At 41.2% G+C, this 18,623-nt stretch overlaps 1 gene segment (V, D, J or C); it reads left to right on the top strand.

The window, feature by feature from the left end:
* The first annotated feature begins 10,671 nt into the window (after positions 1–10,671).
* On the top strand, positions 10,672–12,432 carry LOC139378460 (Ig kappa-b4 chain C region-like). The segment is given in 2 exon segments: positions 10,672–10,997; positions 11,860–12,432. Coding segments are annotated over 2 exon segments (402 nt in total).
* The last annotated feature ends 6,191 nt before the right edge of the window (positions 12,433–18,623 follow it).

Raw genomic sequence — 18,623 nt, 5'->3', positions numbered from 1 at the left:
ATCAGACTATTGGTCGCATCTTACGCAGTCTTTCTTTTCGTAACCCTGCGTCTTGGTCAGAACAGCTCCCCTGGGCAGAATACGCCCACAACTCGCTTCCTTCGTCTGCGACCGGGCTATCTCCTTTTCAGAGTAGCCTCGGGTACCAGCCTCCGCTGTTCTCGTCTCAGTTCGCCGAGTCCAGCGTCCCCTCCGCTCAGGCTTTTGTCCAACGTTGCGAGCGCACCTGGAAGAGGGTCAGGTCTGCACTTTGCCGTTATAGGGGGCAGACTGTGAGAGCCGCTAATAAGCGTAGAACTAAGAGTCCTAGATATTGTCGCGGTCAGAGAGTTTGGCTCTCCACTCAGAACCTTCCCCTTAAGACAGCTTCTCGCAAGTTGACCCCGCGGTTCATTGGTCCGTTCCGTATTTCTCAGATCATTAATCCTGTCGCAGTGCGACTTCTTCTTCCGCGATATCTTCGTCGCGTCCACCCGGTCTTCCATGTCTCCTGTGTTAAGCCCGTTCTTCGCGCTCCCGCTCGTCCCCCCCCCCCCCCCCCCCCCCCCCCATCCTTGTCGAGGGCGCACCTATCTACAGGGTCCGTAAGATTTTGGACATGCGTCCTCGGGGCCGTGGTCATCAGTACCTAGTGGATTGGGAGGGGTACGGTCCTGAGGAAAGGAGTTGGGTTCCCTCTCGGGACGTGCTGGACCGTTCGCTGATCGATGATTTCCTCCGTTGCCGCCAGGTTTCCTCCTCGAGTGCGCCAGGAGGCGCTCGGTGAGTGGGGGGGTACTGTCATGTATTGTCATGTTGTGTCTTGTTCCTGTTCTTTCTCTTCACCCTGTCTCCCTCTGCTGGTCGTATTAGGTTACCTTTTCTTACCCTCCTTCCCCCAGCTGTTCCTTGTCTCCTCTAACTACCTCGTTCACCCCTTTTCCCACCTGTTCCCTTTATCCCTCTGATTAGGTCTCTATATCTCTCTCTGTTCCTGCTTCTGTCTTTGTCGGATTCTCGTTTGTGTTTCTCATGCCTGAACCAGACTATCGTCGTGTTTGCTGCAACCTTGTCCTGTCCTGTCGGAATCTGCCAGTTCATCTAACCTTGTCCTGTCCTGTCGGAATCTGCCTGTCCATCTGAGCCTACGTGTGTTTCGTCATTAAAGAAACTCTGTTTTGTTAATTCGCTTTTGGGTCCTCATTCACGCACCTGACATTTATTTAGAATGTATTTATTTAGAATGTATTTATTTAGAATGTATTTATATAGAATGTTTATATAGAATGTATTTATTTAGAATGTATTTATTTAGAATGTATTTATTTAGAATGTATTTATTTAGAATGTATTTATTTAGAATGTATTTATTTAGAATGTATTTATATAGAATGTATTTATATAGAATGTATTTATATAGAATGTATTTATTTAGAATGTATTTATTTAGAATGTATTTATTTAGAATGTATTTATTTAGAATGTATTTATTTAGAATGTATTTATATAGAATTTATTTAGAAGTCCTTTAATATTTATTTAGTCCTATCGTGTGCTGTGTTTTGCTTTCTTTCTTATTTACTTATTTGATTTACTTCCTTTGAATTGGTTAACGCCTTTTGAGTGCTCTTCTCGTTGAGTGAATGAGGGAAGGAGTGTGTTAGTTAGGGACCTGAACCACAACCCCCACACCTGAGGAGTATTGGGGTTAATGAGCTGCCCTGCACAAAGGCAGCTCAGACAATGTTCAGGACATTCAAGCCAGCAACGGGAGAGGATAGGTGCCCCAGACTGTGGCTACATCACTGCTGTGTCTGGAGAGAAGAAACCAGATGAGTGTGACACTGCTCGGGAAGAGCCGAACAGAACGTGATGACACATTGGTGTGGCTAGCTTCAGGGTTAAGCGAACAGTGTGTCAAGAAGTGGTGTGGCTTCGCAGGGTTGTGTTTTGGAGGACGCATGGCTCTCAACCTTTGACTGTCCCGAGTCCATAGGGGAGTTGCAGCGATCGGACAAGACTGTAACTACCAATTGGATATCACAAAATTAGGGACAACAAATATAATAGTAACTCTTCTGAAGTTTACTCTCGTATACCCAAGTACTTCTCTGCAGCTGCCACCACAAAATATTTTCTCTGTGGTTTACGTTCCATTTCTGCGGTATAGTTGACAACCATTGCTATGAACGCTAAGAAGACAACCTTACTAAAGCATAACTCACATGTTTCCTTATCCCTCTGTGCTGGCACACATCCTCTATTCTCAGGATACCTCACCTATTGTATTATACTAGTAATGCAGTACTATGAGTCCCTACTGCATTATACTAGTAATTCAGTACTATGATTCCCTTCTGCATTACACTAGTAGTTCAGTTCTATCAGTCCCTGTGGGTGTGGTCATCTATGAACATTTGAACATCTTGGCCATGTTCTGTTATAATCTCCACCCGGCACAGCTAGAAGAGGTCTGGCCACCCCTCATAGCCTGGTTCCTCTTTAGGTTTCTTCCTAGGTTCTGGCCTTTCTAGGGAGTTTGTCCTAGCCACCGTGCTTCTACACATGCATTGCTTGCTGTTTGGGGTTTTAGGCTGGGTTTCTGTACAGCACTTTGAGATATCAGCTGATGTAAGAAGGGCTTTATAAATACATTTGATTTGATTTGTTACCTAATAAATGTCTGACTCTCCGTACCTGCTTCTCCTGTCCGGCGTCAGTCCTTACAGTTTGCAACTGTTGGATGAATGATTACACGCTAGGTCAGCAAGATGCAGGCAAGAGTGTGCAAGGCGGTATTGAATGTGTCACTGTCTGTCCATGTGTCACTGTCACCTCAAATCTTTCTCTCGAGCTGTGTGCACCTATATTGAATTCATAGGCTAGGTAGTAGGAACCTCATGATGGGTATAGGGAAAATGCAAGTAATATTTAGTAGCCTAAACCAATCTATGTTAAACTGGGTGAATGGAACATGAATGACAGTCATCCAATATGCTGTAATAGAAATAAGGCCATGCTCATAATAAAACATAATCATCCTCCCTCATCTTAAATGGCACTGACCGCCACTGTTTAGTTCAGTCAGTGGTCCATGTCACTGTCTCTTCCCCCTGGCTGAACATCTGTTGACAGTGCTGGTCTATTCTGGGACAAGCAGAACCACCCAGCCCTGTCTATGTAAATCTCAGTTTCACTCCTACAGCTCCCAGTCTACCAGTTGACCAGTTTCACTCCCTGACATACCCTGGACTGGGACTGATGTGAGGGAGGTGACTGATTTTATCCTCTATGGCGGATTCAGGGAGGGACACATAACAGATAAGGCACCAAGTAATTAATGACAGATAAAAAATAATTATACTTCACGATGATAGTGTGTAGTGTATGTCTCTATGTAAATGTGTCTCATGTTTGAGCCCAGCATCCTGTCTCATTCACAGATCTAACAGCTCATGAAAAGGGTTAATACATGCTAGTTGATCACATCAATAGCTGCTTGTGAAGTGCATGTAGGGATTTGGTTTGAGGGGCTGATGATGATTTAACATCACTTTTCTTTTACTTCTGTAGATCTTACTCTGCATATGGACTGGTAATGTGTTTCAAAACGTCTAATAACTTTCATACACACTTTCAGTCCATTACCAATATAACAAGATACAACCATGATGATGATATTAATGATGATGATGATGAGGACGATAATGAGGACGTTGGAGAACGTGTGATTTGTATCATGCGTTCTAACCATTTTCAAAGTTGACCTGCTCAGTGTTCCATGTCAATGTCTCTTCCTGCAGTAGGTCCCAGCTGTAGCAGTACTGTCACTGTGCAGTCTGACTGAGGGAGGTTTTTGTACGACTTCAGACAGTATTCCCTGCAATGCTTCGGCTGTTAATTCCTGAAGACCCAAAAACCTTTCAGCTGCAGATACAATTATGTCCAGTTTCTTGGATTTCTTGTTCGTTTGGGCAGTACAATTTATCACCTGCACAATAAATGCCTCAAAATCCACCTTCTCAGGATCAGTGTATCAGGATCCTTCAAGGACATTCTCAGGCTCTGGGGCGGCAGGGTAGCCTAGTGGTTCAGAGCTTTGGACTAGTAACCGAAAGGTTGCAAGTTCAAATCCCTGAGCTGAAAAGGTACAAATCTGTCGTTCTGCCCCTGGACAGGCAGTTAACCCACCTTTTCTAGGCCGTCATTGAAAATAAGAATTTGTTTAACTTAGTTAAAACATTTTTTAAAAATCCACTGCCATAGGTTCCTCAGCTCAACTCCTACAACTATTTCCACCTCCTCTGTGTAAGAGACCTGTTGAAGAGGTTTGTGTGAGCAGCAGCATTTTAAAGGTTGGGGCTGATTGTCCAGGCAATCAGCCTGGACAATCACCTGATTGGTGAACTAGATTTAACTGGGCTAAATTAAAGTGTGGCAAGGTGCTGGAAGGTTCTAGCAGGAGAGCGGTCTTGCTCTTGACCGAACCTCACGTTGTTTTAGAGGCTTATAACTTTGTTACACCATCTCAATAAACATGGTTGAATCTTTGCTTGAAATTCACTTCCTGACAGAGGGATCTTAAAGAGACTGGGGATTTTGTTCTGAAATGATGTGAGACACTTGTTGTTGCACAGAGTCCATTCAACGTATTATGTGACATGTAAAGGCAATGTTTACATATGAACTAAAGCAACATAAGAGGAATACTAATGCAATCTGGACATTTGGGTGTTATCACTTAAGGAATGATTTAACATGAAGGTGGATAAGTTGACATTACTGTCAGCATCACTGATATTTTTATCTCAGTGTATTTTAGTTCAGTCAGTGTTCCATGTCACTGTCTCTTCCCCCTCAGCACCTGCAGTAGGTCCCAGCTGTATCAGTACAGTCACTGTGCAGTCTGACTGAGGGAGGTTTTTGTGCGACTCTGTATCACTGTGTGAACACTGGACCACTGTGTAAACTCTGACAGTAGTAATCTCCTGCATCTTCAGCCTGGACTCCACTGATGGTCAGAGTGAAGTCACTCCCAGATCCACTGCCACTGAATCTAGATGGAGTCCCAGACTGAAGTGTTGTAGCATGGTAAATAAGGAGTTTAGGAGCTCCTCCAGGTTTCTGTTGGTACCAGGCTAGATAGTTATTAGAATACACATTACTGCTGGTTTTACAGTTCATAGAGACTGTCTGTTCTGGGAGAACAACTTTCACTGCCGGAGTCTGTGTCACAACGTACTGTCCTCTGGATTCTGAAAAATATAGTAAAAACATTTATATGAATTAAATATTACATATAGTAATGAATAGTTCTGAATAGAAATATTAACATTGATATAATGTACATGTAAACACTGTAGATTTAATTAATTTTCAACAATAAATTCCAAAAACTGTAACCTTGAAAGCAGAAAACAAGTGTCCAGATGAATACGGTGATAAAAGTCATGGTTGTTGTGGGTTCTGTTGTCATGAAGAACAGCTCTCAGTCATGAAGTGTTAAACTCACAGGGATATAAACACTCCCAGAGCACTGAAGCATGTGCTGTCAATGCAAAGTGTTCTCTCTATGCAAACAGACTATTGGTCCCCCAGGGAAACTGTAGTTGAAGAGCTCTTCTTCTTTGGGATTGGGTTAGAGGATCACATCACATTTAAAGGTGTACACACCACCCCCTACTGACTAAATTGTAAGGCCAGTCACTGCCTACAATATCAACATTAAATTATCTTTATTATTCCTGTTCCTAAAATGACAAACTTTCCCCACCAACTAACCCTACATACCACTATTTCATACAAATTAAAATCATCTTCTAGTGTAAAACCTCATACACCAGGTACTTCTCTTCAGCTACCACCTACCCATTAAAACCCACTACCCCATTTCCACTACTTTGACCCTATCGACTCCTGCACCATGCCAACGACCTGGGAGGACGGGACACCACCACTCAACACACACTGCAACTCTTCATAGGTGAAATCTCATATACCCAAATACTTCTCTGCAGCTGCCACCTCGACAGCTATTCTCCATAATTTACGTTCCATTTCTATGGTACAGTTGATAACCAATGCTATGAACGCTAAGACAACCTTACTGAAGCATAACTCACTCACTGCCCTATCCCCCTGTGCTGGCACAAATCTACTACTCACTGGGATCCCTCACCCTTCACCCATCCTCTTCCACTTCCTTCATTGCCTCAGCATACGACACCCTCTGCACTACTCTGACTGGTCAAGTCAACCTGCCTCTCTCGCACCTGACACTTACGATCTCCAACAACATCATCACCCCTAGACACAACTTTATCCAGCAAAACTACACAATCCTCTGTCCCATGCCCTTCTGAACACATCTTGGAATCTCCCTCCTACACACTGCTGCAATATGACCATGAACGTTGCACCTGAAACAATACAGTGGATTCTGCACAAAAGCTCTAACATGATAACTAATATAGACTCAAAACTCAAAAGGACTGACAATGACTCTTTCACCACTCCCCCCACCGGATCAACGTCCCACCAAACGGTGGGCATCACAAACACCAGGTATTTAAACTTCAATTGCTCTACCTGCACACTTATCACTAGCCCAGAATTCACCCCTTTCAATGGTGCCCTGTGTCAGGTAAAAATCTTCCCAGTGTGAAATAGTCCAACCGTTCTGATTGTTTTCTGATTGTACATCATGATGTAAAATCTCTCCCAGCGTGAAAATGTTCAATACAATAATTGCATGCGCATCTCTTTATGTAACCTGTGTCCCCTGACCTCGACAAACGGTTCTGTGGGCACGCACATTTGCTTCACACATCTGCCAATCAATGGTGGCCAAGGGTATTGACTCTGACCAATCAGAAGCTTGTTGAGGTGTGAGGTCAGCATATAAACACCCGGACTTGCTCGTCAAAGTGCTGAGGGTTATTGTGAGGAGAGAATTAACAGCGATGGCAAAGACTTGGATGCTACATTTTCGATTGACAGCGCATATATTTGAAACATCTGTAGGAGCTCAGCAATCCACAGACACGCGTGCAACTGACTAGGAACATTTTCACACTGAAACGTTTTACATGACTTCACAATCACAACAATTAAGAACTACTTCACACTGGGAAGATTTTTACATTACATCCTGTTGGTAAAAGCAAAGCAAGAAACAGATCATGACCCAAGTTGAGTGACACAGAGCACCTGCTCCCTCTAATCAGAAGAAACACAAACATCACAAGTCCACTACAGGTTACCTTCACTGATTCAACTGCACCCAACTCCTTTCTGCCCCAACCTGAAACCAGAAATGGATCTGCCAAAAGGCAAGGGATTCCTATTGATCCAGATTCTTCTTTATCATGTCTGACACCATTCTTCCTCAACACACATCTTCCCAATTCCCACATCTTCTCCTTCTTCCTCGCTGTCCACAATCACATCTATCTGTTCACCAAGCTCCTGCCTCTCCATCAGCTACATTGCTTGCAGAGCACTGATGGTGTTTCTCCAAAACCCAACTTCTGTTCCTGACCTCTCCATGCTTCCTTCACCTTCCCACAACCTCCATTCACTGGAGAGATCTGTGTGAGCAACAGCATTTTAAAGGTTGAGGCTGATTGTTCAGACAATTAGGGTCTTAAGTGGTTAACAAGCCTCAGCTCGGCTCAATTAAAGGCCTGGGAACGTGCTGAAAGGATCTAGCCAGGTGTGGCAGGAGAGGCGTTTTGCCTTGACATAACCACAGGACGTTTTAGGGGGTTATAATAATGTTAGATAATCTCAATAAATATTGTTGAATCTTTGCTTGAAATTCACTACCTGACTGAGGTACTTCAGGGAGGGAGACACAACAGATATGCCTCCATGTAATTAATTATAGATAATACTGTATGTCTGTTTGAGCCCAGCAGCTTGTTTCATTCACAGATCCAGCATCATTTCTCAATCACAGATGTAACAGCCTGCTGTAACCTGCTCATTAAAATAGTTAATATAATGCTAGATGATCACAACACATGTTTGGTTGTGAGGTTCATATGGGGATTTGATTTAGGGGGCTGATGCTGATGTAACACCACCTTCTTTTTATTTACGTCTCTACATCTTGTTTTGCATATTGGACTGGTATTGTGAGTATTTCAGAACTTCAAATAACTTTTGAAGGTGCACTACATTGATGATGATGATGATGATGATGATGATGATGATGATGATGGGTAACATGTGATTAGAATGATGCTTTCTAAACATATTCAAAGTTGACTTCACTAACCAGTGTTCCATGTCACTGTCTCTTGTATGACAGAACCTCAGGTTGTTATTATGGGTCATAATCATGTTATATGATCTCAGTAAATATAGTTCAATCTTAACTTGAAATGCACTACCCAATACAGGGGCCTAACAGAGACTGGGATACTTATTCTGAAATTATGTGAGACATTATTACTTCACATAGATGGAGTCTATTCAATATATTGTCTGAAATGTTAATAAAAGGTTTGTTAGCCACAGCAAAAAGGAAGGCATATTTATGTAGTCTGGACCTATGGGTGTTGTCAGTTCAGGAATGATTTAACATGAGGGTGGATGAGTTGACATTATAGTCAGCATCACTGATATATTTATCTCAGTTTACCTCCTCTACTGATCAGTGTTCCATGTCATTGTCTTCCCCTCAGCACCTGGGATAAGTTTACATTATAGACATCATCACTGATATATTTAGCTCAGTGTAATTTAGTTCAGTCAGTGTTCCATGTCAATGTCTCTTCCCCCTCAGCACCTGCAGTAGGTCCGATCTGTATCAGTACAGTCACTGTGCAGTCTGACTGAGGGAGGTTTTAGTACGACTCTGTATCACTGTGTGAACGCATGTTTACTATTGATGTAGTGGTAACTCTGACAGTAGTAATCTCCTGCATCTTCAGCCTGGACTCCACTGATGGTCAGAGTGAAGTCACTCCCAGATCCACTGCCACTGAATCTAGATGGAGTCCCAGACTGAAGTGTTGTAGCATCGTAAATAAGGAGTTTAGGAGCTCCTCCAGGTTTATGTTGGTACCAGGCTAGAAGGTTAGTGTTGTAAACATCACTGCTGGTTTTACAGTTCAGAGAGACTGTCTGTCCTGGGAGAACAACTTTCACTACCGGAGTCTGTGTCACAACGTACTGTCCTCTGGATTCTGAAAAATATTGTAAAACATTTATAGGAATTGAATGTTACATATAGTAATGAATAGTTCTGAATAGAAATATTAACATTGATATACTGTACATGTAAACACTGTAGATTTAATTCATTTTCAACAATACATTCTGAAAATTGTAACCTTGTATGTAGAAGACAAGTGTCCAGATGAAGATGGTGATAAAAGTCATGGTTGTTGTGGGTTCTGTTGTCATGAAGAACAGATCTCAGTCATGAAGTGTTCAACTCACAGGGATATAAATGCTCTTAGAGCAGCAGGACAGATGCATTATGCAAATTAATGTTTCAAATCTATTTCAGGTTTCAAGTAGTTTCCCATCAGAATACATTTTGAGATTTATTTTATAATAATTAGGTGGGTAAATAAATGTGTCTTATTTCACACAGTTTTATGCCCAAGTGTGAATTGGAATTATTTATTTTTGCATATCCCAACTCCCCCTGAGACAACCTCGGAGAGTGGGGTCAAGGCCAGGGTCTGCCGTTGCCAACGGCGACCCTGGAGCAATTAGGGTTAAGTGCTTTGCTCAAGGTCACATCAGCATATTTTTCACCTTGTCGACCCAGATATTTGAACTAGTGACCTTTCAGTTACTGGCCCAACACTCTAACCGCTAGCTACCTGCTGCCCCTTTAACAACATCAAACAGCAACTGTTTTATCTGATAACTAATGTATGGTAACTTTTATGTCACACCACCATTATATTTTGTTCTGATGATGATCAGATATAATGAACTGTCTGTTCACTCATGCTCGGTCTCTCATGTAAGTTCCTCTAATCAGTTAGTGAACACTTCTCTAAACTAAAGCTGGTAGGATTCCTCTGGTAGTGTTGTCTGTCCTCTGTGACTTTACCACCACTGTTAAATCTGAGATCAACATGTTTAATAAAGGAATATACAACATGGATCACTATCACTACTGCTGCTGCTGTTGTCTTTCATATGGACAATATGGAGGAATACTAGCAACACTGATCTGATGCTGGACTGTACCTCCAGACTAGGAGAACACCTGATACACAGAGGAAGGAAAAATGACTCAGATCTGGATTTAAGATACAATTCATATTTGTATTATCTAGAAACAGCTTATATGAAGTGTTTGTTCTACCTGGAAGATGTTAAAGTGTATTAGTGTTGATTATGATTCTGTATGAGTGATCTTCACTGTAACAGCTGCAGCATCACAACACAGAGGTTTTTGTACCAGCAGTAATAGTGATTGTATCACTGTGGTGTACTTTTGGTAGCGGCACCAGACTTGATGTTGGAAGTAAGTAAAGAACAAATGATTTATTACAAACTATTTATTCAACTTTTGATGTTGTGTTTCAATTTCTCTATACATTTTGACTTGATATTGAGGATTTTTCAAATTGACTTTTTTAGATGATTTAAACAAAATACACAAGGCCTACACATACTATGGCCAATTTGAATATTAATGTTATTACATCTAATCAAATTTGACCTGCCTTTAAACTATGAAGTGATTAGCCTACATTTGAGATTAGTTGTATGAATAAACATGCTGCACCTACAGTAGTAGGAGATGTACTAGAAAAAGTCAGGTTTGGTCCATGTTAAGGAAATCAACATGAAAAACACTATTTCTAATTGAGTAGAATAATTCATTTCTGAAATGTATTCATACTATAGTAGAGTTAATTATTTGAACCACAGTCTAAAGAAATGAAGAGTGCCAAACATGCAGGAGGTTGTTGTACCAGCAGTAATAGGGATTGTATCACTGTGGTACACTTTTGGTAGCGGCACCAGACTAGATGTTGGAAGTAAGTAACACGCTCTTTGATATTTCTTTCTGATTCTTTTTGGGGTATTTTACTCTGTGAAACTTCGTCTATATGAATATATTGCGATTTTTCATATTTTCCTTCCTAAAAAAAATATATTTTTTGTATTACTTTTGACAAAGCCTTCTTTCAAATGAAATGTTATTTAAATAACATGTTCAAATGTAGGTGTTTAGTTAAATGTGTGGTTTGATGGATTGCAGAGGATAGTTCCAGTATGATAACTATTTAATAATATGGAATAGAGTTGTTGCATTGTGTATTACTGTTTGTGTGCGATTCTTTATTTATATTTTTATTATCTTTAACTCAAATATTTTTGGTTAAATGTAGATTTTGAGTGAGCCTTCTTTCAAATAAATATTTATTGACTCAAAATGATAAATTGTAGGTTTATTTGAATGTCTGATTTGTAAAATTGCATAATATTACACCTAATTGTGGTATAAAAACTAATAGTATTGTATATAGTATTCATCATTGTTGCGTTGTATTGATGGTAGACTTCACTCGTTAGTGTGAAGACAAAGACAAAGAATATGAGTAGGTTGTTCTGATCAGATCCATTCCTAAACAATATCTGTATAACATGTATAACTGACACCATATGACTAGTAACTCTAGTTATTTAACCACTTTATACTTGTTTGGTTCATAAATCTGCTTTGTATCAATTACTTTAGTGTTTTTTCCAAATCTTTTCAACAATCCAACTTCTACATTCATATTTAGATGGCATTTCCAATTACCTTTATTTGGTTGTGGACCTTAATGGAGATGATCTCTTAGTGTTGTTGTACTTGATGTAGTTACTTAGTTGATGTGTTCTGTTTGTTTACAGGTAACAGTGCCCCCACCCTCACCGTCCTGCCCCCCTCTAGTGAGGAGCTGTCCAGTACAACAACAGCCACACTGACGTGTCTGGCCAACAAGGGCTTCCCCTCAGACTGGACCTTGAGCTGGAAAGTGGACGGGACCAGCAACAACCAGAAGACCAGTCCCGGGGTCCTGGAGAAGGATGGCCTGTACAGCTGGAGCAGCACCCTGACTCTCACTGGCCTGGAGTGGACCAAGGCAGGAGAGGTGACCTGTGAAGCCCAGCAGAAATCCCAGACTCCAGTCACCAAGACCCTGAGGAAGGCTGACTGTTCTGGGTAGGACCCCTCAGTCACACACCCCTGTGGAGGGAGGCTGCTGGTTCCTCTGATTTGATTCTGTTCTGAGATCAGATATTCTATGTCTTGTTGATCACTGACATGTAGACTAACAGGGGGCTTTGCTTGAGTTAATGTGTCAATCCACTCTGTAGACTGAGGTTGTATCAGTGTTAGATGTGATGTGTTCTGTTTTATTAATATTAGATACTGTAGGAATGTTTGCTTTGATAAAAATAAAGATTTCCCTTTGGAACAAATATTGCCCTTGTCTCTTTCAATAAACCCAAATAGACTTTAATCTTAAATATTGTTGAATGATATAGCATTATATTCATAAAGCCGGATTCACAGTTTCTATGAAACTATCAGATCTAAACCTCATTGATTAGTTATTTATGTTCTAACCAAATCGTCATCAACCAGTAGTTCATACTAACACAATATACTACTATTTTCACAGGAGAGGTCTAGATACTACAATGTTAACAGGAGAGGTCTAGATAATGCAATGTTAACAGGAGAGGTCTAGATAATACAATGTTAACAGGAGAGCTCTAGATAATACAATGTTAACAATAGAGGTCTGTCTACATACTACAATGCTAACATATTAACAGGAGAGGTCTACATACTACAATGTTAACAGATTAACAGGAGAGGTCTAGATAATACAATGTTAACAGATTAACAGGAGAGGTCTAGATACTACAATGTTAACAGATTAACAGGAGAGTTCTAGATAATACAATGTTAACAGATTAACAGGAGAGTTCTAGACAATACAATGTTAACAGATTAACAGGAGAGTTCTAGATAATACAGTGTTAACAGATTAACAGGAGAGTTCTAGATAATACAATGTTAACAGATTAACAGGAGAGTTCTAGATACTACAATGTTAACAGATTAACAGGAGAGTTCTAGATAATACAATGTTAACAGATTAACAGGAGAGGTCTAGATAATACAATGTTAACAGATTAACAGGAGAGGTCAAGACACATGTAGTACATGGTACTCCTTATTCATCTTTCTTGGAAAGTTTTTTAACCTGCTTGATTTATAGACTTAGTCTAATGCTATTGAACATTTGTTTGATATGTCGGACTCTCACCAATGTGATCATTCCTGTATTTTGCTTAATTGCAATACATTTAATATTATGTGGACAAATGTATCACATCTTCAAGATATAGTCTTCTCTACCTCCAACCCCCTGGGAACAGAGTGAACATCTGGTGACAGCGCTGCTCTATTCTGGAACAAGCAGAACCACCCAACCCTGTCTATGTAAATCTCAGTTTCACTCCCACAGCGACCAGTCTAGCAGTTGAACAGTTTCACTGTCGGAAATACCCTGGACTGGGACAGATATGAGGGAGTGACTGGTTTTAACCTCTATGGTGGATGCAGGAAGGGAGACAGAACAGATATGCCAACATGTAATTAATGACAGATATAATGGGTTTTCTACTTTATGATGATAGTTTATGGACAAGTAGTTTACATGTGTCTCATGTTGAATCCAGCGTCAGGTCTCATTCACAGAGCTAACAGTCCGTAACCTACTTCATGAAAAAAGTTAATATGCTGCTGTTGATGATCACATCCATTGGATTTCCACAGCTGGTTGTAAGGTCCATTTGTGGATTTTTTGAGGGCTTGGGAGCCTGAAGCGATTGTAACTTTCAAGTAATATTAAATTACGTGAATAAAAAGGGCATAAATACAATGCTATTATTGGTTATTGGTTGTTTTTTAGTAAGACAAAACTATAATGAATAATGGAGATTTTTAAAAGTCATATATCATGTAACTTCTTAACATATATCACTTTATCTGTTTATTATTGTTATGGTAATATGCTATGGTAACATATTGATATCCATGGAAACCAGTCAGTTTCCACCTTCCAGTGATCATTGGCACGGCCAGCCCGCTCATTAGGCAGGATTAGGTGGCCGCCTATGGCGTTAGATTGACGAGGGCGGCATTTTCTGAGCTAAACTGACCAGTACACACATACAGGAACACATAAAACCTTGCATAATTCTGCCCAAAAACAATGATAATTTCTCTCAGCCAGTGGCATATGGGCTTTTTAGGTGAGCGCTGATGCAGCCCTATGATAAGCAGTGCCCACTTTGACAAAGGCAGGGGCACAAAACATTTTGCTTGTCCATTCCCAGTGCGCCTCTCCAGGGTGCTGTTGGAGAGACACATCACTGCGGCGTTCCACCAACGTTCCGTCGAAAATAATAATCTAACATAAATCATGTCGGGGATATAGGATATGGTAGGTAGAAAGAGTATGTGGATTTCCTGTCGCCTACAGGACAGAGATCAAATATAAAAAGTGAAATGAGATGGACACTTACATCATGCAGGTTTCTCTGATCAATTCCTCTATTTATTTCACCTTTATTTAACCAGGTAGGCCAGTTGAGAACAAGTTCTCATTTACAACTGCGACCTGGCCAAGATGAAGCAAAGCAGTGTGACAAAAACAACAACACAGAGTTACACATAAACAAACTTACAGTCAACAACACAAAATAAAATAAAAATAGAAAAATCTATGTACAGTGTGTGCAAATGTAGAAGAGTAGGGAAGTAGGCAATAAATAGGCCATAGAGGCAAAAATAATTACAAATTAGCATTAATACTGGAGTGACAGATGTGCAGATGATGATGTGCAAGTAGAGATACTGGGGTGCAAAAGAGCAAGAGGGTGAGTAATAATATGGGGGTGAGGTAGTCGGGTGTGCTATTTACAGATTGACTGTGTACAGGTACAGTGATTGGTAAGCTGCTCAGACAGCTGATGACCTGGAGCCAGTGGGTCTGGCGACGAATAAGTAGCGAGGGCCAGCCGACGAGAGCATTCAGGTCGCTGTTGTGGGTGGTATGTGGAGCTTTGGTGACAAAACGGATGGCACTGTGATAGACTGCATTCAGTTTGCTGTGTAGAGTGTTGGAGGCTATTTTGTAAATGACATTGCTGAAGACGAGGATCGGTAGGATAGTCAGTTTTACGAGAGTATGTTTGGCAGCGTGAGCGTCACGAGAATTTTCAATCCCAATGATGATAACAATCACTATTGCTTTGACCAATTCCCCCTAGGTTGTAAAGTTAGGGTTAATAAGAATTAGGCAAATCTCAGATTCTGCAAAAGGTTCGTTGTAGTTTATTCAGGAGAGATCTCAAGTCAACCAAAATTTGAACAGTCTTTAAACTCCCTCTACGCACACACACACACACGCACAAACATACACACACACACACACACACACACACACACACACACACACACACACACACACACAGACATCACTTTTCTACCAGCCTTGGCAGTTTCTCGCCGTTCTCTCCTCTCCTTCCGAGATTAGAGAGGCCTTGAAAGGGCCCTCCTGTTGTCAGCTTTTTCAGAGTTATCATGTGTAGTCTCTGTTTTCTCCACATATTTCTCCCTCTTAACTTGTCCCACACATGTATTACTGGAATATAGTCTTATACGTTTCAAGGTGGAATTCTTTAGTCATTACTTTAAACATATAAATTCCCTTATCAGTGCGTGAAGGAGGTTTTGTTGAGAAATAGGAAGCCGATTCTGGATTTAATTTTGGATTTATTTTAGTTTAATATGAGTCTGGAAGGAGAGTTTACAATCCAGCAATTTAATTTGTAGTTGTAGGTATTTGTAGTTGTCCATATATTCTAAGTCAGAACCGTCCAGAGTAGTGATGCTAGTCAGGCGGGCGGGTGCGGGCAGCGATCGGTTGAAGAGGATGCATTTAGTTATACTAGCGTTTAAGAACAGTTGTTGTCCACGGAAGGAGAGTGGTATGGCATTGAAGCTTGTTTGGAGGTTTGTTCACACAGTGTCCAAATAAGGGCCAGATGTGTACAGAATGGTGTCGTCTGCGTAGAGGTGGATCAAGGAATCACTGATATCATGATATATACAGAGAAAAAAGTCAGCCCGAGAATTGAACCCTGTGCTACCCCCATAGAGACTGCCAGAGTTCCGGACAACAGGCCCTCCGATTTGACACATTGAACTCTATCTGAGAAGTAGTTGGTGAACCAGGAGAGGCAGTGATTTGAGAAACCAAGGCTGTTGAGTCTGCCGACAAGAATACGATGATTGACAGAGTCCAAAGCCTTGGCCAGGTCGATGAAGACGGCTGCACAGTACTGTCTTTTATTGATGGCGGTTATGATATCGTTTAGTACCTTGAGCGCTGCTGAGGTGCACCCGTGACCAGCTCGGAAACCGGATTGCACAGCGGAGAAGGTACAGTTGGATTCAAAATGGCCAGTGATCTGTTTGTTAACTTGGCATTCAAAGACTTAAATGCTGCTGACTGACTTCATTTAAAAACATATATATATATATTTTTAAATTACTACTTAGGCAAGTCAGTTAAGAACAAATAATTTATTCCGATGACAGCCTACCCCGGGACAATTGTGTGCCGCCCTATGGGACTCCTGATCACTGTTGTTTGTGATTAGCCCGGGATTGAACCAGCATCTATAGTGACGCCTCTAGCATTGAGATGCAGTGCCTTAGACTGCTGCGCCACTCGGTAGCCCAACTGATCTAAAGGGGAGATCTCCAGAGCCGGCTGCTCTCTGGAACTACCATAGTGCTGTCTGACTGAGGGAGGTTTTTGTACGGCTCTGTATCACTGTGTGAACACCCAAACACTGTTGGGGTAGTGTGCACTCTGACAGCAGTAATCTCCTGCATCTTCAGCCTGGACTCCATTGATGGTCAGAGTGAAGTCACTCCCAAATCCACTGCCACTGAATCTAGATGGAGTCCAAGACTGAATGGTTTTTGCTAAGTATACTAGGTATTTAGGAGCTTCTCTAGGTTCATGTTGATAACAGGCCATCCCCTGTCCATAGATGTCACTGTTTTCAGCACTGCTGGTCTTACAGCTGAATGTTGATGAGTGACCCACTGAAACAGTTTTCACTGTTGTAGTCTGAGTCACAACAACCTGACCTCTGTTCTCTGAAACAGAGATGCTGTAACGGCTTTCTTCGGTAGAAAGAGGGTCGGACCAAAATGCAGCATGTAGATTGCAACCATGTTTATTTAAACTAACGTAAAACACAAATCGATACAAATCGATACAAAACACTACAAAACATGACATGACATGACATGACATGACATGACAACCAGAACAGCCTATCTTGTGCAAACAAACACAGTGACATGAACAAGGACACTAAGGACAATCACCCACAAAACACCCAAAGAATATGGCTGCCTAAATATGGTTCCCAATCAGAGACAACGATAAACACCTGCCTCTGATTGAGAACCACTTCAGACAGCCATAGACTTCACTAGAACACCCCACTAAGCTACAATCCCAACACACCACATACAAAAACCCATGCCACACCCTGGCCTGACCAAATAAATGAAAATAAACACAAAATACTTCGACCAGGGCGTGACAGATGGCATGTTGAATTAGCATTAAATTGTTCATTCATTTGTCCATATAGATTATTTTCTTAAACTGTAATAAGGTTATATAGCCTAATATTGCAATGGTTTGCATCCTTTAATGTCAAATATATTACCTTGGAGACACAGGGAAAATATACATATGAAGACGGTGATAAAAGTCATGGTTGTTGTAGGTTCTGTTGTCAGGAAGGACAGCTCTCAGTCATGAAGTGTTAAACTCACAGGGCTATAAACACTCCCAGAGCACTGCAGCAAAGTGTCCTATACATGGAGGCTCACAATTGACCCAGCGTCATCAGCGTTTGGCCGGGGTAGGCCGTCATTGTAAATAAGAATTTGTTCTTAACTGACAGCCTAGTTAAATAAAGGTTAAATAAATAAAAAAATGTGTAAATAGTCTTCCTGGACAGTCAAACTGATATGATGTAGAAACCTGATAGCTATGTAATCACTGACATGGTCTCTGATATAAGTGCTGAATGGGGACTGATGCATTGATTGTAGACATCTACAAATGGAGCATATTGTTATTAATGTGTTATTAGACCAGATAGTAGCTGCTCTATGTCTCCCTCCAGTGGTCAGGCTCAGTAACTGCAGTCTGTGTGGACTGTAGTGCTGCTGACTGATTGATCTGAAAGGGAGATCTCCAGAGCTCTGACATCTCCAGTCTCATGCTTCACCTGCTGCTCTCTGGAACTACCACAGTGGTGTGAGGGAGGATGTAAAAAGCCTGGACTCCACTGATGGTCAGAGTGAAGTCACTCCCAGATCCACTGCCACTGAATCTAGATGGAGTCCCAGAAATAAGAGTACTTCCTCGATAAATAAGGAGACCATCTGTCCTGGGAGAACAGTTTCCACTGAAGGAGTCTGAGTCACAGTGATCTGTCCTCTGGATTCTGAATAGAATAAAAACATTTCTATCCAATAAATATTACATATAATA

Source organism: Oncorhynchus clarkii, chromosome 21 (genome assembly GCF_045791955.1).
Source record: "Oncorhynchus clarkii lewisi isolate Uvic-CL-2024 chromosome 21, UVic_Ocla_1.0, whole genome shotgun sequence".
Classification (NCBI taxonomy): domain Eukaryota; kingdom Metazoa; phylum Chordata; class Actinopteri; order Salmoniformes; family Salmonidae; genus Oncorhynchus; species Oncorhynchus clarkii.
This window is presented reverse-complemented; position numbering and strand designations above follow the sequence as displayed.